The sequence below is a fragment of the Cibotium barometz genome, chromosome 55 (genome assembly GCF_041138505.1).
Source record: "Cibotium barometz isolate CiBa-2024 chromosome 55, ASM4113850v1, whole genome shotgun sequence".
Taxonomy (NCBI): Eukaryota; Viridiplantae; Streptophyta; class Polypodiopsida; order Cyatheales; family Cibotiaceae; genus Cibotium; species Cibotium barometz.
In genome coordinates this window covers 31,212,661-31,236,198 of record NC_141100.1, presented here as the reverse complement: position 1 = coordinate 31,236,198, position 23,538 = coordinate 31,212,661, and the positions used below count along the sequence as shown (strand labels likewise).

Below are 23,538 nucleotides of genomic sequence, written 5' to 3'. Positions count from 1 at the left end.
TTGTTTTCATTGAATTTAATTTCTATGCATAGAAAGATGCATAATGAAAATTTTTATTATAAAAGTGTTGTTTTCATTGAATTTAATTTCTATGCATAGAAAGATGCATAATGAAAATTTTTATTATAAAAGTGTTATTTTCATGCCCCAGTTCTTTCTTTTAATTAAAATAGAGTCACAGCTTTGTGATACAAACATAAACACGAAAAATACATAGATTAAGAAGAATGCAAGTGAGCTCAAAATGTATTATATTTCACGAATTGTTGGGCCTTTAGCCATATATACAAAAATAATAATCAAATAAGAGGTGGCTAATCGAAATCCTCATCGAATTCTAAGTACTCATCATCATCATCTTTGTCCTCCTCTTCACTTCCTTCTACTGCTTCATACTCGTAATCTGGATCTTCCTCTTCCCCTTCATCCTACATACATGCCATCAAGCGCAAGGTAAGTTATATACAATAAAAGACAATTAGTTATAGATAAGAGAAGGGTTGTTTCACTACTTACCTCATCTGCTTAAGTTCCCAAAACTGACTCGTCCAAGTGTATACCTCGTGTACGCATCCACGCCCACAATTGCGGATGGGGAGCTCTATAGCCATAGTCGTACTCCTCCTTTGTTAGGTCACGCTCAACAACCTCCTCTACAAAAAACAATTAAGAAAATATACATTTAGTTAAAGAAAACAATATAGTACAAATCAAAATGAAAGAGGAGAAGAAAATGATTAGTAAAATAGGTACTTATGAAATGAGCAATGAAGGAGGACTTTCCTCCCGAGCCAAAGTGTGAAAGCCCCTCGCTTCCGTAATAGTGAGGAAGCACTCGCCGCCACGTATTGTTGAAAAGCATGTGGGTGCTTTCCCACGAAGCTACATGCATGCCTCCACTCCGCCTGTGTCCAAACGCTTAGCTTTTTCTAAATTGTTCTATGCCACTCTCTTGATGTTTTCTCTCCTATTAGAGAGCAAAAGCTTTATTCTTCTCTTCATCCACTCCTTTGAGAAGCAAAGGCCCACATGTGGAATGGGAAACTCTGGCTTAAGCACATTAATGACATTTGCTTTGAAATCTCGTCTTGTGCTTTCCACTTTTTGAAGAAGTTCATGAACTCTAGGTTAGCAAGTACATGCATGCAGTTCATGACTTTCTTCCCTCGTGCTTCCATCATGAGGACACCATTAACATCCACATTTTATGATAGGGTGCGTGGATCAAATGGTGGAATCGGTCTCCTGGGGGCTGTCTCATAAAATGAGCAGATGAAGAGCCCCCCTGGGAGACACATCGAGAGACCTAATGCTTCTTTTGCCAAAGCAAAAACAGCTTGCTCTCCCCCTAGCACGTCTACTAGCCCCCCGGACTCCCTACTACGTTGTCTTTGTGGTGGTGAATACGAATGTGAGAGAGATGGGGTAGGTCTAGTCGAGGTAGGTGTTGTAGGCTCATCATAGTCATACCATGATGGGCCTACACCACTTGGACCCGTGCCTCAAACTTGCACCTATCAAAGGTATGGTCTACCCTGACTAGCCAAGTGGGGTAGATTGCACCCATGGCGTCGATTGGCCCGATGATAAGCTCGCCTACATATATTATTACACGATAAGACTTATAGAACACATCAAGGGTTAACTTTGTGTATGTGAAATTTTTTTGTTAAACTATACCTATGTATGAGTAAATTGTGACCAAGCATGCTACCCATATCATTCGTTGATGATAGAGAGTAGATTTGCGACATTTGGGTCCTGCGATGGGCCAATTAACATTGCCTATACATACAACCTAACCCAATACATGCATAAGAGTCAATTGCTTGAAGCATAAAACATTCATAAATAGCTATTCATAAAGACCTTATGCATAAAGCTCTACGCATAGAGCCTTATGTATAAAGCTCTATGCATATAACGTACGCTAAGAGTCTTATGTATAGTCTTATGCATAAGGCACTATGCATAGGCTTTATGTATAGAGCTTGCAAGAGCCTATGCATAGAGATTGCAAGAGCCTTATACATAAAGCGCTATGCATAAATCCTACCCATAGAGCCTTATGCGTAAAGCTCTATGCATAGAGACTTATGCATAAAGCCTACGCATAGCCTTATATGCATAGATCCTATGCATATAAGCTTTATGCATAGAGCTTGCACAAGAACATATGCATATAGCCTTATGCATAAAGCTCTACGCATAAATCCTAATGCATAAAGCCTATGGATAGAGCCTGAAGCATAAAGATCTACACATAGAGCCTTATGCATAGAAGCTTTATGCATACAGCTTGCAAGAGCCTAGACATAAAGGTAAACCTAAGCTAAACCTAAACCCAGCACCCAAGGGTGCAATAAAGGAAAAACATGCTGTAAGCAATCAAAAGAAGAAGAGAGCTTACCGCTCTTATGTGAAGGCAAAAGAGAGAATTAGTGCAAGAGAGCTATAAAACAAAAGAGGTAACAACACAAGAATGCTCTAATAGAAGAATACTTAAAGCTTAAACAAAACAGGTAACATGTGATATTAGAACATTGCTGAGACCTTCTACAATACTTCTTAAACAAGAAGGGTGGATGGTGTCCCTTTTCGATGATAACTTCTGAGGACTTTCCACACGTTCCCCACTATTAAAGCTAAAGGCAGTTTTAAGCCTTATGATAAAGCTTAAGAATTATGCTTAAACTCTATGGATAAACGTAAGCCTTATGCATAAGCCTTAAGCTTAAGGATTATACATAAGCCTATGCATAAGCTCTATGCATAGGCTTAGGCATAAGGCTTAAGCTTATGCATAGAGCTTGTGCATAAGGCTTAAGCTTATGCAAAGAGAGCTTAAGCATAATCTTCTATCTCTAAACATAAGGCTTAAGCTTATACAAAGAGATTGAAGCTTATGCATAGAGCTTCAAGCTTATGCATAAGGCTTATGTGTAAGCTCTATACATAGGCTTATGCATAGGCCTTAAGAATAAGGCTTATGCATAAGGCTTAGGCTTATTTTTCATAGAGCTTAAGCATAATACTTAAGCTTATGCATAAGCTTAAGCCTTATGCTTAAGATCTATGCATTAGCCTAAGCCAATGCATGAAGCTTATGCATAAGACTTATGTATAGACCTTATATAAGGCTTATGCATAACTTGACTTAACTCTAATCTCAGCACCCAAGGGTACAATAACACAAAGAGAAAAGAATAAACAAAGAATGGAAAAAGAGGACTTACCTCTTCTTTGAGAAGCCGTAGGAGAGGATTGGCCTAGACTCTTGTTAGTTGTTCACTTGAATAAACCTACAAAAAAGAAACATAATAAATCAAAAAGATATTTCATTCTATAAATAGTAGCAAGCAAGGAGAAGAAGATAAAAAAGAGGTGAGTACCCTAAACCCTATTCGTAATGCATAGGTGATTGAAAAAAATTGGTTTATGTTGCCCTAACCCTAGCTCTATGCATAGAATGCTTAATAGATAGCTTGCGCTCCATCAACACTCTCTATTAGAGCTCTATGCATAGGGCTAGGGTTAGGGCAAGGGAGAGGAAAGAGAGGGGGAGGGAAAGAAAAACTCACATAGAGCTATGTAGAAGCTTTCCATGAAAGCTTAGAATGCAAGAAAGCATTGAAGCTCTCCATTAAAGCTTGGGAGAAAGCAAGAAAAGAAAGGGACACTTACCTTGGAGAGGAAGTGACGCTTGATGGAAGAGGTTTGGTGGGAGAAAATGCTGTTGTGCAAGCATCCTCTTTGCATGTGCAAGGAGTCAAAGTAGGTAGAAAGAAAAGACACCCGTCGACGGTGATCTAGGGGAGAGTCCCAAATTCTAGGTCGCTGCTAACTTCGCTGTTGTAATCACTATCTAGCAACAAAACCCTATGCAATTTTCTGTCTACTAGTTTTAGATATGATGCTTTGGCCAAGCTTCAATATGATGCTTTGGTAATTATTTGAGACTTCATAGTTTTAACACATAAAATGTGTTAAAAGAGCCCTTGAAGGTTAAAATGGGCTTCAAATTTAAACATTTGATGCCACAACTTGGAACCCAAATGGAGTGCTCACATGATTCCTCTTAGTTTCCATTTCTATGATATCCAAATGGGCATCTTTTTAAGCTTAAAAGAGCCCTTGAAGCCTAAAATGGGCTTCAAATTTAAACATTGATGCCACAACTTGGAACCCAAATGGAGTGCTGACATGCTTGCTCTTAGTTTCCATTTCTATAATATCCTACCTAGAGACCTTCTTTTGCATTCTCAATGCTCCATTTGTAATGTATAATTTTTAAAACTTCAATGATTATTTTAAAAATTACATACATACAACATACATATATATAGATAGATAGATAGATATAATGGCATGATTTTATGCCTATCCATGATATTTTCAACATAGGAATTTAAGTAATTCTTAAGTTTCCCTAGATCACAACCACAATTTCCTAGGTTGAGAAGAAATATCTATATAAGAATCATCTAACTTCTTGGAATTTCCTAGGTCACAACAACATTTCCTATATCAAGAGAGGATTCTCCATATAGGAATTAAAACACTTCCTAGATTTATAGTAAATATCTATATGAAAATTATATCACTTCTTAGAATTTCTTTAGATCACGAGCACATTTCCTGGATTAAGAAAGAAAATTAAATTTATCCATATAGGGATTGAAACACTTCTTAGATCAAAGCCTGATTCCCTAGATTAACAGCTTATGCATTTTAGGAGAACCTTTGAGGGACTTGGATGCAGACACAATAGCGTTACTGTTCAAAGGGTTCACTGTCAGTTGATAGTCCAACACAAGGCACATACTTCCAGGAAGATGAATTTCAACAGTATAATTCTTTACATTAGAGACTCTTTACAGAGCTTGAAAACAGTATTCAAATGTGGAGAAGCTTCAGCACACCAAAGTTCAAGCTCACTTTGCAAAAAAAAACCAAAAAGAATCAAAACTGCACCTCTATACATAGAAAGTAAGGTAAGTTAGCTGAATTCAAGTTAGCAAAATTATCTACCTTTTGCTGTGGTGCAATGTTGAAGAAAAACCCAATTCACCTGTCTTTTGCAAAGCTCTATGAGCAGATACCAATGCACTGGTCTTTGGCAATGCTTATCCTTTGGCTGTGCTAGAATGCAAAAGCTGAAATCAGAGCCCAACTCACCATCTTCAGTTGTCTTCTGCAATGCTATGCTTATAGTTGTTTTGGGCAATGGCATAGACCCTTAACGAGCACTTATGTGTGTGCTAGAATCAAGGGTGCTCCATGACTTAAATGTGGAGAAGCTTCAGTACACCAAAGTTCAAGCTCACTTTGCTAAAAAAAACCAAAAAGAATCAAAACTGCATCTCTATACATAGAAACTAAGGTAAGTTAGCTGAATTCAAGTTAGCAAAATTATCTACCTTTTGCTGTGGTGCAATGTTGAAGAAAAACCCAATTCAGCTGTCTTTTGCAAAGCTCTATGAGCAGATACCAATGCACTTGTCTTTGGCAATGCTTATCCTTTGGCTGTGCTAGAATGTGTAGACATATAAAAGCCTGGTGGCCTCAAGAGATTGAGGAAGAAAGCCATGGATTACTGCTGTTAGACAGATATGAGAAAGAAACAAGAACAAGAACGAGAGGTAGACAGTTACATAAGGCGGTTTTCATTCATCAGATGTTATGGAAACATATGCCGGATTTACCTTTGCTTGTTGGGTAACGTGAGTAGCAAGTCGGACTTGTTGGGGATTGAAAGCTTCTTCTTGCTAGATGGAGCATTAGGGGCTTGGAGCACAGCAAAAACAGGAAATTGCAAAGTACCTTTGGGGCTTGGGGGCGCAGCCACAGCATCTTGGGCATCTTCTGCTTGTTTAAGCTTCTGCTCCATAGCATTCACATCTTGTCGGCCAGCATCACGAACATGATTGATTTCTTCTTCTGTACCATGGTTGGCAGAAGGCATCCCCTGTGGAAGCTTTACATTGCCCGTAATTTGTATGTGCAGCAGCAGGCAATTTGCCTGGAGTTCATCCTCCTCGACTATGTTTTTTGGAGCATATTGGTTGTGGGCACTTTCAGACATCAGGGGATTTTGTGCCTGGATTTGAAATGGTTGAACCAGGGCTTCTTGAAGATGCTCGTGGGCTTCATGTGCATCTGTGATTTCATGCACTGTGTGCACCTCTTCTTTATTTTCTTCTTTTCTTCGAATAGAAGCAGGAGCATCATCTGCTTGATCTTCTTCTGTGCAAACTTTTGCACAGGTTCTCGGCGTGTGAAATTGATCGAGAAGGCCCAAAATGGAGTCAGCATGAGAGAGATTGAAAGAATCAGGCATAGCAGGGATGGGCGCTTCCACAGGTGCTGGTAGGCATATAAAAGCCTGGTGGCCTCAAGAGATTTTGGAAGAAAGCCATGGATTACTGCTGTTAGACAGACATGAGAAAGAAGAACCAGAGATAGACAGTTACATAAGGCGGTTTTCGTTCATCAGATGTTATACGCTTACATGCATGAGGGGCTATTTATAGCCTTTGAGACGGCTACATGCGTGAGTGTGAATAGCCTTTTAGATGATATGGCTTATATGCCAACAGAATGCAAGAGCTGAAATGAGAGCCCAACTCACCATCTTCAATTGTCTTCTTCTGCAATGCTATGCTTATAGTTGTTTTGGGCAATGGCATAGACCTTTAACGAGCACTTATGTGTGTGCTAGCATCAAGGGTACTCCATGACTTGATTGAAGAGGATGAGAAAGATAGAGGTTCAGCGTCACCTTTCAGCCCATATTGAAATGAGAAATTGGGTAGTGGAGGGAGGGGTGCCTCATTGGCAAGCATTTGCACCACTTGCCTCATTGAAGGCCTAGTTGGAGGGTCAGGATGAGAACACAAAAGCCCTAACATAAGCACCTTCTGCATCACTTCAGCATCAAATAACCCATCAAGCCTTGGATCCACAGCCTTAAGAAGCATCCCTTTTGTGTACAAATCCCACACCCCCTCCACAAGAAGGAAAGCCTCACCCGATACCCGGTGCTCAAATGGCCGCCGCCCTGTCATCACCTCCAGAAGCAGAGCGCCAAAGCTATACACATCTGTGCTTGTTGTTGCCTTGCCTGTCCTTGCAAACTCTGGTGCCAAGTACCCAAATGTCCCCACTACCCTTGTTGTATGTGGGTTTTGCCCATGCTCATGTAGCCTTGCTAGACCAAAATCACCCAATCTACCATTCATCTCTGCATCCAACAACACATTACTGGCCTTGATGTCTCTATGGAGAACTTGTTGTTCCCATCCCTCATGCAAATAGAGCATCCCTGCCGCGACCCCCTTCACAATCTTGTGCCTTTGCTCCCACCTAAGAGCCTTGCCTGACCTGCCAAACAGCATCTTGTCCAGGCTGCCATTGGGCATGTAGTCATACACCAAGAGAAGCTCCCCCCTACACCGGCTCCACCCCCGAAGCTGCACCAGATTGCGATGCCGCAGCCGCCCGATGCTCGCCATCTCTGCAATGAACTCTCTCTCCCCTTGATCAGAGTTTCTGGACAGCCTTTTTACAGCCACTTCAAGCCCAGAATTGGGCAGCACCCCTCTGAAAACACGTCCAAAACCGCCCACCCCAAGCAATTCTTTATCATGAAAGCTCCTTGTAGCACTTTTCAGCTCCTTGTAGCTATACCTATGTAGCCCAAATTCAAGCTCCCAACCCTCCACTACCTCTCTCTGGCTCCTCTTATGCAAGATCAATGCTACTAGAGTACCGAAAACCAGAACTGAAAGCACAATCAACATGCTGATGGCTATTTTAAAGCCCTTGGATGCAAGGAGAGAGGCTTTCAGTACAACTGACGGCAGCATGTATAGATCCAAGATTTTTGCCACTCCATTACTGTTGAAGCTCCATGAGAGCACTCTGTGTGTGCCCGAAATCACCCCTGTAGAGCCAGAAAATCCCACATATGCATGCTCCTCCAGCACTTCAGACAGGTTAAGGTTAACAGAAAGAAGTGGGATAGCGGGCCGAGGCTGCCAAACAGGAGCAATACTGACATTAAGCTGCTGTGTCCACCCATTATACTCTATCCAAGCTTGGACGACTTGTCCACTTTTGAGATTAATTACCGTCATGGAGCTCGCATTATGGGAGGTATTGATGGGGGAGGTATAGAAGCCTGCTACAGAGGAGTTGGTTGATATCATGCTGTTAAGGTTAATACCCACATGGTTATCATTAATATCTGCAAACTCAAGGTCTTGGACAGTGTCAAACTCCACCGCAAAGATGTGGTCAGAGGAATTGCCATTGTCGGTGGCGTTGAGCAAGCCAAGGTACTGGCTTGGAAAGACACCTTTGGAGTCAAGGGAAGGGGCCATGACAAAGGCCATGCCATGGCCTCCTAGGGTCTCATACAGGGGGGTGATGCAGAACACAAAAGTAGTGCTGAAGGAGGAGACCACGTTGGTGGTGGTGTTCTTTATGTATATGGGATAAGGGTAGAATGCCCTGCCAAACAAACGCGCAGACACGTTTGTGAGCTTGATCAACCTAGCATCAAACTCTGCAACCCCACTCAAGGTTATATTGGTCCCATCAAATCCATTGAAGATGAAGCTGGTATCTACTGCAGAAGCCTTCAGAGACGAACACAGGCACCCGAGCAAGGTGAGCAGCAGCAGCTGAGATCTGTGCAGGAGCTTCATTTATCAAATAATTTTTGCCCCGAAGAAGGTTGGGAAAAAAGCTTCAAATTCTGAAAAATCGACCGTGAAATTTTTCAAGACCAGACGCTGGGTCAGTAAGGAGGGGGCGCATCAGAAAGAGGGAAGAAGCTCGAGCCTCGAAGGGAGATGGCGAGCTCTAGATGGTGAGAATTTGAAAACGTGCTGAATGGGTGTCAAGACAAGGAGTGCAGGGGAAGACCCATGAACTGCCATGATGCCTGCTATGAATGCACAATGATGTGCGACAGAATGCTTCATCTCATGCAGAGATCGCATGCGCGCTTCTGTACACGTGCAGGGAAGCAGGGAAAGCTAGCATAGAATCTGCAGACCCATGGAGTCATAGGGATCACGACTCACGAGCCTCACATACACAGCTTAGGTGATAGGTAGCGAGAGACAGAGAGAGCGCGTGCGAGACAGACAGAGAGAGACTCGAGAGAACCGAAACCCCTTCCATCTCAACATCTATCTATTACAAGATAAAAGGAAGATTCCCCACCCCTTTACGTGGCCGTCTCAACATCCAACATCTATATCACAAGATAAAGGAAGAGTCCCCACCACCAGAGGGAGAATTTTTGAAAAGGAGAAAGGAGAAGAGAAGACAAGTTTTTGGGGGTTTCTTTCCTACACTCCTAGATACATTGGGGCTCACAATTAGTTGTCACCATCAAACCATTTACTCATTGAGTTTCTTATATATATATATATATATAATACATTAGAAAGCAAATTGCCCATCCCTCCCCACACACACACACACACATCTTCTAATATTATATTATGTGCATGTGTAAGAGTGCATGTGTAAGAGAGAATATACACACACACACATATATTATGTACATGTGTTAGAAAAAGAATATACATACACACACACACACACGTATATATATTATGTATGTATGTGTATCTATAGGTATGTAAGCATGTATATATAAATAGATTTATATGTATGTCGATGCACACACATGTATGTTCATGCACACACAAACACAAGCACATGATACGTGCACACACGTATACAAACACACACACACTCGCACGTAGTATGTGTGTGTGTGTGTATGTATGTGTTTCGATGTGTGTATGATATATCTATTTATATATTTAAAAGTGACCACAACTTATCACCCATCTTCGCACATTAATATTTAATCAAAATTAAATAAATTATGTTGATGTTTGTATTTATATTTTCAAATATATGTATATATGTATAAGTATATGTGTCTATGTATAGGTATATGTATCTAAAACATAATATTGTATATACTATATATTTACATATGTGTATGTATGCATGAGAGAGGGAGAGAGAGAGAGAGAGAGAGAGAGAGAGAGATCGCTTCTATGTGTGGGAGAGTGTAAGAAGAGAGAGGAGTGTGTCCATGTGTGTGTGTGTGTGAGAGAGAGAGAGAGAGAGCAGGTGTGTATATGTGTTTGCATGTGAGAGAGAAAGAGAGTTTCAACATTTGAGAGTGCGTTTACATGAGAGGGAGAGGGCATGTGCATGTGCATGTGTGTGTGTGTGTGTGTGAAAGAGAGAGAGAGAGATGGTTGTAGAGAGGGAATAGTTCTTTTCTGGAACCTTGGTCTGCCCCGCCGCATGCGCGGGTGCAATACTAGTCTTTCATAAAGTTGACGGTTTACTTTAGGACAACGTGCCACTACACATTACCTTGTATGCAATGCTTGCAAGCTTAACACATAGCATTTGATTAGTTTTCTATAGCAATCGAGGTTGTAAACGAGCAAGCCTAGAATTTGAAAGGCACCCCTAATTTTTCTTTTGAAGGGCTTTTCTTTAATTAGTTTTTCTTTATGAAGAGATTGGTGGAAAGGCATATAACTAAATTTCCTAAAACCTATCCCTTCCTTTGAAAGGTAATTGTGTTTTTACCCTTCTTGTGAAGGTTTTGATCTTTTTGGAAGAGTACTGCAACCTTCAAAGAGAGAGAAAATTATCTGCTAAATGTGTGCACACATAGCATTTGGTTTGTGTTCTATAGCAATCAGTTGTTGCAAATCGAGCAAGAAACTAGTCATGATGCCATGGGCATCCTCCTTATGGGGTGGAAATTGGCCCTATGTCATGATGCTAGGGGCAAGGACATCCCTATGTTTGAATTTAAATTGGAATCTGAATGAACTAGACAAGATGACATGCGGCATGAAAAGCCAACTGACAATTGGCTCTAGCTCAAGTCATAAGACCTTCGACATGGTTGATTTTGATAGGCAGGGTCTCCCTTCAAAATGGCAAGATGCTCACAAAGTATGAACGTATTTTCTAGAATTAGTGTATCATTTGCTGGCTCATATGGATCTTTGGGTGTATTTAAACAATTGAAATGACCAAAAATGGGAGTGACGGTGACCATAAAAAAGAAAGCATAACCTTGAGGCTAGTCTATGGTTTGAACCCTGGCACTTAGTATAGTATAATCAAACTCTCTCAAAACAAAAACTTTCCTAGGATCTTGATGTAATCATCTTACCTTGCTTACACCCCTCATTTGTAAATGGCTATTTGGGGCATTTTACTTGTGAATCTTTTAAAGCCTATCAAAAAATAAATGAGAAGGGGTAAACATGTACAGATGTGAGGTTATGTGAGACCACCCCTCTATCTTCATAATAAGCTGGCAGTGGAAAACTACACTAAGGGTAGAGTGACTTGAGGCCTCATATCACTAGCGATATCCCAAACACTTGGCTATCCATGCAGCTCTGCAAGGTCTAACAAGAACAATCCTTATGTGAGAAAATATGTATGATTCCACCTTCCCTTCATAATCCTCATAAGAAGGTCACATTAAGCAGCTCCCTTAGGCTCAACAAGATGTCCTCACTCCGCGATTATGAAAGAAACTTCTCTATACTTTTCCTAACTTCTAATCTAATCTGTTCTCCCCACATTGACTTTTTCTAAGATATAATATATAATTTGGTCTCATTTTGGAAAGTACCTGCAAGCTTGGGCCCACCATGCCACCCAATTTCCATTGTTTGATCCTTTTCTACGTAGACCAGTTACATAGACTCAACCCAGCCTTCTCCAATTCCATGGGTCTAGTGTTACGCCTAACCACTGGGCCTTTGATATTTTTCTCTATAGACTATATTTGATCCATCTCATCGAGCATTTGTTTAAACACTTCCACTCTGATTAGTGGGTTGAAACAATTTAAAGGCGTTACAAAATCTTGCCCATATAATACTTTAAATAGACTCATCCCAATGCTCTAATGATGAGAAACTTTATAGCAAATTCCACTAAATACATATAGTTTATCCACCTCATGGGTTCTCGTCCACCAAATACCCAAAGGATATCGTAAATCACTTGGTTTTCTCTCTCTCTCTCTCTCTCTCTCTCTCTCTCTCTCTCTCTCTCTCTCTCTCTCTCTCTCTCTCTCTATGTCCATCAATTTTGGGATGATATGAAGTACTAAGATCCAGAGAGATATCTACAACTTTGAAAAATACAACCAAAAACCGAGATATAAATTTGGTATCTCTATCACTCATAATTCTCCTAGGCAATCAATGTAAGTTTAATATCTCTTTCAAGAAAATCTTAGCAACATCTTAAAAAGTATAAACCTTAGCAACATCTAAAACTATATAAATCTTATTTATCGGGATTAAGTGAGCAACCTTTGTTAATTGATCCACCACTGCAAGGATGGAGTCATATCTTAAACTGAAGCTAATCTAGTGATAAAGTTCATACTTATGTATTCTCATATGATTTGTGAAATGTCTAAGGGATGCAACTTCCTTGGCATTTTTACTCTTTCGACCTTAACCTTTTGGCATATCTTTACCTCATATTGAGATCACTCTAGGTGAAGACCCATTTTAAGTCCTTATGATCAGTTTTACCAAGGTGAACTTCTACCCAAGAATATAATATCACCAAAGCTTTAAAGCATGCTCTATTACAAGTAGCTCTAAGTTATGGACATTATCATCTCTCTTGTGTGGTCTCAACTTTTGGGATTCATATGCTATGGGGCATCCCTCTACATGAGTATTCCACCAATAGTGAATACACTAAAATCAGTGATAACTTTAAAAGGCTCACTAAACTCTATGATAGCTTCAAAATAGGATTTGTTACCAACACAACCTTTAAATTATCAAAGACGTTTTGGCATAATTAAAATGGAGCATCCTTCTTGAGAAATGCAGATTAAGGGAGAAGAAATTTTGGAATATTGATGGATAAAAACCTGATACCACCATTAGGGGGCATTTGAATATATTTTGGGCCTTTTACTAATGAAAGTAATTAGTAACGGACCAATAAGAATAGAGGAGTGTGCACATTTGGTCTCCTTTGTATATAGGGAGAGAGACTAGGCAGTAGGGAGGGGGACTAGGCTTTCGATGCTTATAATTACAATTATCTCGTACAAAAAGTAGGGGGTTAGAGTAGGTAGGTGTGGTCCCACAATTTTCGTGGCTCATTATTCCAAAACAGTCGCTTTTTCCTCCAGAAACTCGTCTCAAACTTGATTATAGACCAAAATCTCATTTTCAAGTCCACTTAGCTTCTTGAACATCCAAACTATACTCTCCTTAATCTCCTCCCTTCTTTCATCTCTTCATTCTCCAAGGCTCCTCCAAAACCCTAATCTACGGATCTCATTCTAGAACATTCACCCAATCCTAACCTTTCGTACAACAAGCTTCACATTTAGCTTCAGGTTAATATGGCCGCACCAAGAAGACCAAAAGATGAGATTGAGGAGATATCGCTGCACAATAGGAAAGATGATGATGGTGCTTGGGTGGGAGAGGCATTTCGCAAGGGTTCTTGGGTTTATCTACATCCTACTGCAATTGGTCTCCATCGAGTTTGACAGCGAGATGTGATGGAGCTTCATTTTGGAAAGGTCGTTTTTATGGGGTTTCAAAAAGGCGAGCAATGGAGAACTTGTGGCCATGGTACAACACTTTTACACAACACGAGATATCCATCTTCGCCAACAAACTAAGTTTCCATGTAACCATAAGTATCATGAGTTTGAAAGGAGCATATAATTGACTGCCAGAAGTTTCTTTCTAAGTCATCTTATTTCTTGTTTGTAGACATTTTCCCCTCAAACTTGGTAGAGGAGCAGCCATTACACAGTCTTACTGGAACATTTCAATCATTACATGGAGATATCGGTGAAGCAATGTTTTCTTGTAGAAACAGTGGAGAACTTCTCAAAGAAAAAGGTTTCTTTTACCAACACTTCTATGTGGTTCCAAGACATGATGGTGGTAAGTTACAGATGATAACATCTCCCCCCCTCTTTTCTATTGAAAGGCCAATCCCAGATGCTTGGACTGTAATGGTCATGAAATCAAAGATGCTTTGTGATATACAAGGGTCTTTAAAGTTTGCAAAGCCCTCTCGATCTGTGGGTCTTAGTTGGGTATGCCCAATACATCTTTTTGCTAAGATGTTCAATCAATTTACCTTCTCACAAACATCTACCATGTTTGTGTGTAAGAAAGTACTCGGTGATGACATGGTTGCCTTGCTTGGAGAGCACTGGAGTATTGTAGAGGGGGTGCATAAAAATGACACATTCAAGTGTAATATAGTAGACTCTAGTGTTTCGTTTCGGTATCTCAAAGCTCGTTCCACGTTGTACATATGCTTTTATTGAGCGGTGGATGAAAAAGAACAGTTATTGGGTTCCAATGCAGGCAGATGAATAAGTTGTTTTACCTGTTGACATATGTGTTCGGTTGCCAAGTGGTGTGGTGGAAGTTGTAAGTGCAAGTAGACATTGGAGACTCCTAAATTTTAGGGAGCATCTTCAAATCGTAGGAGGTGAGGATATTAACAAGGCACAATTCAAAGTGAATAATAGGAAGATTCATAAGCGAATGGAGTGGATGGGAGGTTAAGGGTATATCAATGAGTTAATGAACTTCTCGAGAACAATACCTTCCAAGCTTCCTTTTCAAATCATTTTTGTAAAATCTTTTATAATTTACCAATCAAAAGTGCAATGTGTATTATAATATATTTTCTTGGATTGTAGAAAGTTGTCCTTTTCGTGGGCTGTATAGGCTCAATTCTTATGACAAGTCTGTGGAAGATTCAGCAAATGCAGTTTCTGATGAAAAGGCAATTTCAAATGCAAAACTATGGCATGCTCGTTTTGGTCATCTAAACTTTGCTAGTTTGCTGCATTTGCAGAAATTTGATATGGTTGCTTCATTGCCCCCTCTTGAGGCACCATTGAAACATGTTTGTGAAGGCTGTATTTTGGGCAAAATGCAGCGTTCTGCGTTTCCAAAGGATGGTTCTGTGCGGGCCACTCGCAAATTGCAGCTTGTACATAGTGATGTATGTGGGCCTATGCAAACTCCGTCATTTGGTAAACACTTGTACTTCGTGACTTTCATTGATGATTACTCAAGGCATGCATGGGTATATCCATTGAAGGCAAAGTCCGAAGTGTTTTTGTGCTTCAAACAGTTTATGCTTATGGTTGAAAATGTATCCAATTGTACTGTGGGAACCCTCCGTTCTGATCGAGGGGGGAATACATGTCTAAAGAGTTTGATGCATTTCTGGCTAGTCATGGGATAAAACACCAATGTACAGTGCCGTATACCCCTCAGCAAAATGGTGTTGCTGAGAGGAAGAACAAGTCACTTATGGAGATGGCACGATGCATGGTCAAGAGCCAAGCTTTGCCACATGCGTTTTGGCTTGACGCTGTCATGTGTGCTGCATATGTACTCAACAGGTGTCCCACTAAGGCCTTGCAGTCTATTACTCCATACGAAGCTTGGCATGGCAGGAAGCCTTCTATTGGTCACTTGCGTGTCTTTGGTTGCTTGGCCTGTGCTTTAGTGCCTGTGCAACAACGCAGAAAATTAGATGATAAGGCTGTCAAATGCATTTTTGTTGGTTACAGTGCTGAAAGCAAGGGTTACAGATTGTATCATCCGCAGTAGATGTTGTTTTTGTGGAAGATGCTGTGCAGCCCTTGTTATCATGTACCAAAGAGACAGGTGTGAGCTCACGGGATGTATTTGATACATTGTTGCCTCTGTTTACAGGTGGGAATTCAAATGTAAGTCCTAATGAGGCAAATATTCAGCCTATGCAAATTTCAAACGACATCATAGATCAGCCTATTTCTGATGCAGATTTACAAGATGTAATTCATGAGGATAGGGTTGAAAATGAGCAGGCTAGAGGTATGCCTAAATGGCTGGTGCAAACCTTGCGTGATAGTAAGATTGATGCACCTATGACTAGTCGTACTCGTTCAGGTTTTCAGCATGCCTCTTATGCATCAGATTGTTATGCTTTGGCTGTGTCTAGTATGTGTGAAGAGGAAGAACCTCTTTCATTTGATGAGGCACAAAATTCAGAAAATTGGTTGGCTGCAATGCAAAGTGAATATGATGCTATAATGAAGAATGGTACATGGTCTTTGTGTGATTTGCCTATTGGTAAAAAGGCCATTGGATGTAAGTGGGTTTTTAAGTTGAAACGAAAGCCAGATGGCAGTGTTGATCGCTATAAGGCTAGGCTTATTGCAAAGGGTTATGCTCAAGAAAAGGGCATTGATTTTGATGAGACCTTTGCTCCCACTTGTCGTATGACTACCATTCATAGCATTTGTGCATTGGCAGCTCATAATGGTTGGAATGTACATCAGTTGGATATAAAGACTGCGTTCTTGAATGGAGATTTGCATGAGGATATGTATGTATCACAGCCTCGTGGTTTTGTTCAAAGAGGGCAGGAAAACAAAGTGTGCAGATTGAAAAAGGCTTTATATGCTCAAGAAAAGGGCATTGATTTTGATGAGACCTTTGCTCCCACTTGTCGTATGACTACCATTTGTAGCATTTGTGCATTGGCAGCTCATAATGGTTGGAATGTACATCAGAGGGCAGGAAAACAAAGTGTGCAGGTTGAAAAAGGCTTTATATGGTTTAAAGCAAGCTCCACGAGCTTGGTATGAAAAGATACATGCATATTTGACTGCACATGGTTTTCAGAATAGTCCAACAGAAAGCACTTTGTATGTTAAACGTGTGGATGATGTACATCTAATCATTGCTCTCTATGTCGATGACATGCTGCTCATAGGACCAAATGAGAGTCATATTACTGATTTTAAGGCTGATTTGAATGCCTCTTTTGAAATGTCAGATTTGGGGCATTTGCATCATTATTTGGGGATACAATTTAAGCAGTGTGATGGAGGTATTGCTTTGTGTCAGACAAAGTATATTGAGACATTGTTGTGGAGATTTACCTTGAAGACTGCAAGCCTATTACTACTCCAATGGAGACAGGTTTGAAGTTGAGTCTTCATGATGTTGGAGATCACTTTGATGTCACACTCTATCAGACAATTGTTGGTTGCCTCATTTATGTATGCATTACGAGGCCAGACATTCAGTTTGCAGTCTCACAGGTGAGCAGGTTTATGCATAGCCCAGGGTCTCAGCATTGGAAGGCAGTTAAACGCATCTTTCCCTACTTGAGTGGCACCATACATCTTGGGTTGTTTTATCCCAAGGGGGGATCGTTGCCGCCAGATTTACATGCTTTTTCGGACTCAGATTGGGCTAGTTGCTATGACACAAGAGTGTCCACAAGTGGTTTTTGTTTCATGCTCGGTAGGTCATGCATATCTTGGTTGAGCAAGAAGCAACCTACTGTGGCCACTTCTAGTTGTGAAGCTGAGTACAGGGCAGCTTTCACAGCTACGGTTGAGTGTGTGTGGCTCAGACGGCTTATGGGGCTGACTTGGGTGTTGGACAGGAGTCTGCCATCTCTATCTTCACTGACAGTCAGAGCGTATTGGCAGTTGCGAGAAACCCAGTTTTTCATGCTCGCACAAAACACATTGAGGTGCATTATCACTATGTCAGGGAGAGACTCTCAGCAAGAGAGATCAGCTTGGCCTATGTGCCAACACAGGACAACCTCGCCGATCTTTTCACAAAGGCACTTCCTCGTGAGAAGTTCAAAGCTTTCCACAAAGCTTTGGGCTTGCTCCCCTTTGTGGATTGATCTACTTTGGGCATGGCACTCCCCTATACATGAGTGCTAGCTCTCGTTCACACCATCACTCCCAGGGGGGATTTGTTGCCATATATATAAGCAGTGATGTGTATGAACACACTTAGGACCGCCGGGGCACTTTTTCCCTCTTTAGGAGGTTTTTTCCCCCGGCTTGTATATACGCCCATCCTTTTAGGGCTAACTGATCTTTTGTACATTGACACAATCTAATACACTTTTTGTTGTGTGCATTCTTGCTTCTTCTTCTCCAAGCTTTGTGTGCTTTCTTGCAACCCTAATTCCAACAGGAGCAACAAGAAGCAGCCTACGGTTGTTTTATCCAGTACTACCAGAGGTTGAGTACAAAGGTGCTACTATGGCAGCATGGAGGTAGCTTGGTTGAGAAAGCTACTTGTAGATTTGGGTCTATCAGTGGAGACAAGTCATTTTCTGTGACAACATTAGCAGTATACAGTTGGCCACGAACCTAGTTTTTCATGCTCGCATGAAGCATATAGAGGTCCACTACCATTTTGTCAGAGAGGGTTTTGGCAAGAGACGTTGACCTTGTTTATGTCAGCACACAGGATCAGGTGGCTGACATCTTCACCAAAGCATTGGGTGTACAGAGAAGCTGCAGATTCAGGGCTTCGCTTGGTGTACATGAGATGGAGTTGAGCTCGAGGGGGAGTGTTGAGATATCAAGCTCATCTAGTGAGGTGGTGGACACTGATGACCCGCCTGGGGGATAGGCCCCACACTTACACCACTGGCATGGTTGGTGAGATCATGGGTGATATTCGGCCAGTGGGATGACAGGCTGTGTGACAGCCATTTTAGAGACTGGCATAGTTATAGCGCCAGCTCATTTAGTTGGGTTCACACTATAGAGAACCCTAGTATGTATTTGGTTGAGTACCTTTTCATATTGTGTGTACTCTTATCTTTGTATATGGTGTGTTGAGTGTTGTGTGAAGAAGAAGAAGATTTTCAGCCTCTCACCTTGTGTGCTCTCTTTTAGAGTTTTGTGAGTGTGTGTGTGCTTGCAAGAGCTTAAGCTCTCTTCTCCCCTGCATCTTTTAAGCATGTTCAGATAGAGAACAAACTTCCTTATTGCACGTGGAAGGTGACTTTCAGAAGCATGTAGTAGAGATAAAAATCACACAAAAATTTCCCTTTTCCCTTCCACGGTGCGATAAGCGAGTTCGGGCAGAGAACAAACTTTCTTATCGCACCGTGGAAGGTGACTTTCAGTTGAGAGTAAAATCACACAAATTTTTCCTTTTCCCTTCCACGGTGCGATAAGTGAGTTCGAATAGAGAACAAACTTATCGCATCATGGTGGAAGGTGACTTTCAAAATGGCACGTGCAGTAGAGATAAAAATCACAAATCACATAAATTTTCCTTAACGGTGTGCGATAAGCTTATTCGGACAGAGAAGAAACTTCCTTATCGCACTGTGTGGAAGGTGACTTTCAAAAGGGTGTAGTAGAGATAAAATTTTCCTTCACGGTGTTTCCCTTCCATGCTGCAATAAGCTTGTTGGGACAGAGAACAAACTTCCTTATCGCACCGTGGAAGGTGACATTTAAAAGGGTAAAGCTATCTATATAGATTAAAAAAATCCCTTCCACGGTGTGATAACGGAATCCCGACAAAGCACGATACACTTTATCACACCGTGGGAGGTGAATGTGGTTTCATGAAGGGAAATTATTGGAGTTGCACTTTGGATTTGTAGCTTATCTATTTCTTACTGCTGCAGACAAGGATGATTATACTAAGGAGCAGAGTGAGAATGCTCCACAAGAGCCTTTTGTTTTAAAAAGTGAGTCTGGACGAAGAGGTCATGGACCTTTTATCTGATGATGACTGCATTCCAAGCACAGTATTCAATGCGGCTTTGATGAAGGCATCTATAGTCATTGATGAGGGTTGTTCTATGCAAGGAGAGGGTTCTATGCAGGGAGAGCGCATAAAGTCAAATTTTGTCATCCCTGGGCTTCCCTCTTTCCTTATAAATGGGAAGAGTTATTTGCTTATTTCCCATATTCAAAAGCTCTGTAATTTTCAGGAAGATTACTACCTGGCAGTTTTGCATATGGTTGTGAAGCTGCTAGAGGATTACTTGATGTAGAGAATGAATATAAAGAGGATTTGTTGGCTTTGGACATAGAGGTTATCGAGAACTTCATAGAATCTCCTGAGGACATGTCTTTATGCTTTGACAAAGCTAAAGAGAGAGAAGCTTCTATTCCTAGTGATGAAGAGGATTTTCAGAGTCTTCAAAAGGAGATGAGGCTTACAGAGTTTGATCAAGAAAATGAAGAAGGATCCATTAACCTTTGGGATGCGACCAAATTGGAAGAGGATGAGAACCAAAAGGTAATCAATCCCATATATAAATGCAGATTGAGCTTAATGATGGCTTATGAGATTTTATGTTATCTTTTTTATGTTTCCAAGAGTTCATGTGGTCAAGCCTTTTATGTCAATACGCAAGCCTTTTATGTCAATACGCAGATAGAGCTTGATGATGCAGACGGCTTCCTTAGATGTGGTGGAGCTGCTCGTGCAAGAGTGGGGCAAGATTCTGCTCGTGCACACTACATCTCGTCTATTGACAAGGAAATTTTTATTGTCTATCACAGCAAGTATTCTAAGGATGTCAAAATTCCCTTACTAGCATTCAGGGCACTATCTAGATATACAGGTTATGCATTTGTCTCTTACAATTCACATAAGGTCATGCTCATAGAGAAATGTGCTGCCATTCGTATTTTTGGATATGGTCTTGGATTTTGGCCTTCTAGAACCGGATACTTCCTTTGCTATGCTATGCCCTAGGTGCCGGAGTAGATGTCAAAACACTCAAGGATTATAGTCGTAAGAAGTTTCTGCGTTATAGAGGAGAAATGCTTAAAGGGGATGAAGAAGAAGAGAATAGATTGGAAAGCAAGTAGATCTTGTATTTTGTACACAACTCGATTTTGTAATCAACCATGTTTTGGCTAGATAAACAAAATTCCATGTTTTGTGTTGGTATTCAAAGTTATGTTTGTTACAATCCAAGTTCTTAGTATTGTGAAACCTTCCAAATTTTTCCTACTCAACTTCGTGAAGATCTCCATGCTGCATGACATGCTGGTCTTGTGTGCCAGCTTTCCACTTCGATGATCTCCTCATTTTGGCATGATTTCTTGCTGCCCCCTTTAACAATCTGGACACTCATCCATTTTCAACACAAAACTAAATGTTTCACCTTGCATATTAAGTTTTGCCACTTCATGGATTATTCAACTACGTCAAAGATGATGAAAAAGATACATACAGTTTTTAGACAATCCATAGAATAAGATCATGGCTTTCTAAAGACGCTTTAGATCAACAAATATATTATTGAACTCATTGTAAGGATACATAATATTACTATTATTGGTGCCTCGCTTTTTCCCCCATGCCCCAATGGCCAACTCATCAGTGATGTAGTAGTATTGTCCTATCTGTTGTTGCACATCATTGCATGTTTTCTTTGCTAATCTTAGTCTTCTTGGAACAGGGAAAATATTTCGTGTGATGCCTTGATTTTGAAGTGTATCTTTTAGCAATTGATAGAGAGCCTGGTATCCTTTCGTGTGCTGATGCCCACTTCATCTCGCAAGCATTCTAAACCTCTTCAATGCCTAAAATATTAGTTGTGTCTTGAAGTATTTCATCTGCAAGTATCTGACATACCTTCCTGTAGCGCGGGTCTCAAACTATGGAAAGAATATCACATTTCCTGACATAACTATGTAAAATATCTCCAATGCCTTGAGGACTATTATCCCCACATGCTTCTTTAAGAAAGTTCATATAAGAAAGAAATGATGATTACTTACATTACCAATATTATATAAAAATAAAGAAACATCAATAAAAGATGAAAAGAAAACAAACCGTGCTGCATGGATTCTTCACTTGTTGTTGCGAGCACCACCAACTGCTAGTCTTTAAATGTTATTCATCATCCTCTTTTGTTCTCTTGCTCCTACAGGGGTGCTTTTCAAGCGAGAGATTGTAACTTGCAATTTTATTATGCGGTCCTCTTTCTCTTTGCCTTGTTTCTGTAGCTCCAAAATATTGTTCTATGCAGGCTATTTGAAACACTTTGTAAGCTATGTATTTGTGAGTGGAGGAATTGAATCCTCCATGCATCACTCATGCTTAAGCGTTTATAGTACCCAAGCAGCCCATTCTCACCTTCTCCAACAAATTGAATGAATGATGGTAGATCTGTGAAAGGTGGAGAGATGCTCGAAGAATGATCATTAGGATATAAATATCAATCAACCCAAAGATCCACATTACTCCGACCTTGTTGTCTTCCTTCTTGCTTGTCCTTTGCATTAAGACGTTCTTTTTTGATAGGTGCATATTCATTCAATATGCAAACATGCAAGTCTACCTTCCTCACTCCTGATGGATTATCTGAGGTGTTTGTTACTTCTTTGAGTGCCATTACAACAACAAGAATTGGGGGTCTATGAATATGTATGGATGAAATAGTAACTCTAAGATGGTAGCTCTAGAGAGAGAAAATATCTTCACATGGAAAAGGAGAGCTTGGGAGAGACTCAAACAGATGGCTTAGATACTGCAGGAATGGGAGAAAGAGAGAGAATCATATTGCAGACATGGAAAGTTGGGAGAATGAATGAAAACGGTTTTTGAGGTTGCTGTGGAATTTGGTGGGAATTTCAAATACGGCATTAAAGTGCAGTAATAAGACTAAAAGGGTAGAATTGAAAGTAAATAGATTTTTCCTATTTTTGGGCCCCACTAATGGACGAGATTGATGATGTTATCTTGATTATAATCCTGGGTACTATGGGTTAGGAACTATCAAAAAGGCCCCTAAGTGAAGTACTAGGTGAGCCTAGAGAGACTGACCAGGTGGTGAGCGTTCTAGTTGCCAATGATGCCATAGGTACGCCAAGGAAGGAATAACTGGAATTTGGATTTTATGGTTGGAAAGAGGAAAAGTTGGACTTGGGACCTGGAAATGGAATACTGAGGATTATGATGGAAACACTATGGTTTTATTACAAGGGTGTTTGGAAATAGTGAATCTAAGAAAATGTAATTTCATATTGGGTGTGTCAGTGGTGTGTCTATTTAAAATTTTGCATGAGAGCCGGCTAGGGGGTCTGGGAAGTCTTTTCCTTGGTACCCGAGACAAAACATAACCAAATTCTTACACTGGATCCTATCAATACAGTGGTTGGGCGGTTGGCTAACCCATGAGATTGGATGGGGTTAGAGGCTCGATGGATTCCTATAATAAAATTCAATTCTATTCAAGTTAAGATAGTTGAAGAAGGTCACATGATAATCCTTGTTCTATGGAAAAGAATCAACGGTTGTGCCTCTTCTGATGGGGGAAAAAGCATTGGTCTCTATGAACCAAGTGCAAGTTCCTCCTTTGATCCGGCCATGTGACCTGCGGGTTCGATCGGAATATAGAGGATAGTTAAGACTCTTGACTACGTTAAAAGATTTTCGTGTAAGAATTTCCTATGCTTTCTGGGCGAGGGAAGTTTTTTGCGGCTTTGGTTTTGGAAGAAATGAGGGATTAGTTCTTGTCTGAACATTCGTGGGCGAGGCCCAGAGTAGGAAGCTCTGCCTTGCACATGTGAGGTTGCTACTTCCGCTGCTAGCTCTCGAGAGTTCAATGCACAGAGAGGGCAGGGATCCCATAGAAAATTTC

General features: G+C 40.7%; 1 protein-coding gene and 1 pseudogene across 3 annotated transcripts; both read right to left on the bottom strand.

Annotated features, from left to right (window-relative positions):
• Positions 1–240: 240 nt before the first annotated feature.
• On the bottom strand, positions 241–9,111 carry LOC147607613 (L-type lectin-domain containing receptor kinase S.4 pseudogene; annotated as a pseudogene). Of its 2 annotated transcripts, none has more exons than XR_015264672.1 (4): positions 5,032–9,111; positions 3,237–3,302; positions 517–653; positions 241–428 (listed from the first exon to the last, which is right to left on the bottom strand). The product of XR_015264672.1 is annotated as an L-type lectin-domain containing receptor kinase S.4 pseudogene, transcript variant X1 (transcript). The 2 variants fall into 2 exon arrangements; XR_015264673.1 differs by having other exon boundaries at positions 5,824–9,111.
• Positions 5,481–6,340, bottom strand: LOC147607614 (uncharacterized). Its single transcript, XM_086790279.1, has 2 exons — positions 5,706–6,340; positions 5,481–5,556 (listed from the first exon to the last, which is right to left on the bottom strand). The coding sequence occupies exons 1-2, from the start codon at positions 6,338–6,340 to the stop codon at positions 5,532–5,534; spliced, it is 660 nt and encodes a 219-aa protein (XP_086646405.1). The 3' UTR covers positions 5,481–5,531.
• Positions 9,112–23,538: the final 14,427 nt, after the last annotated feature.

What these genes read in the sequence shown, in the direction of transcription:
- LOC147607614 (XM_086790279.1), bottom strand. Translation starts at nt 6,340, where the DNA reads ATGCCTGATTCTTTCAATCTCTCTCATGCTGACTCCATTTTGGGCCTT. An exon ending in ACGTTACCCAACAAGCAAAG is followed by an intron (nt 5,557 to 5,705) that starts GTAAATCCGGCA and finishes TGAGGCCACCAG; the next exon opens with GCTTTTATATGTCTACACAT.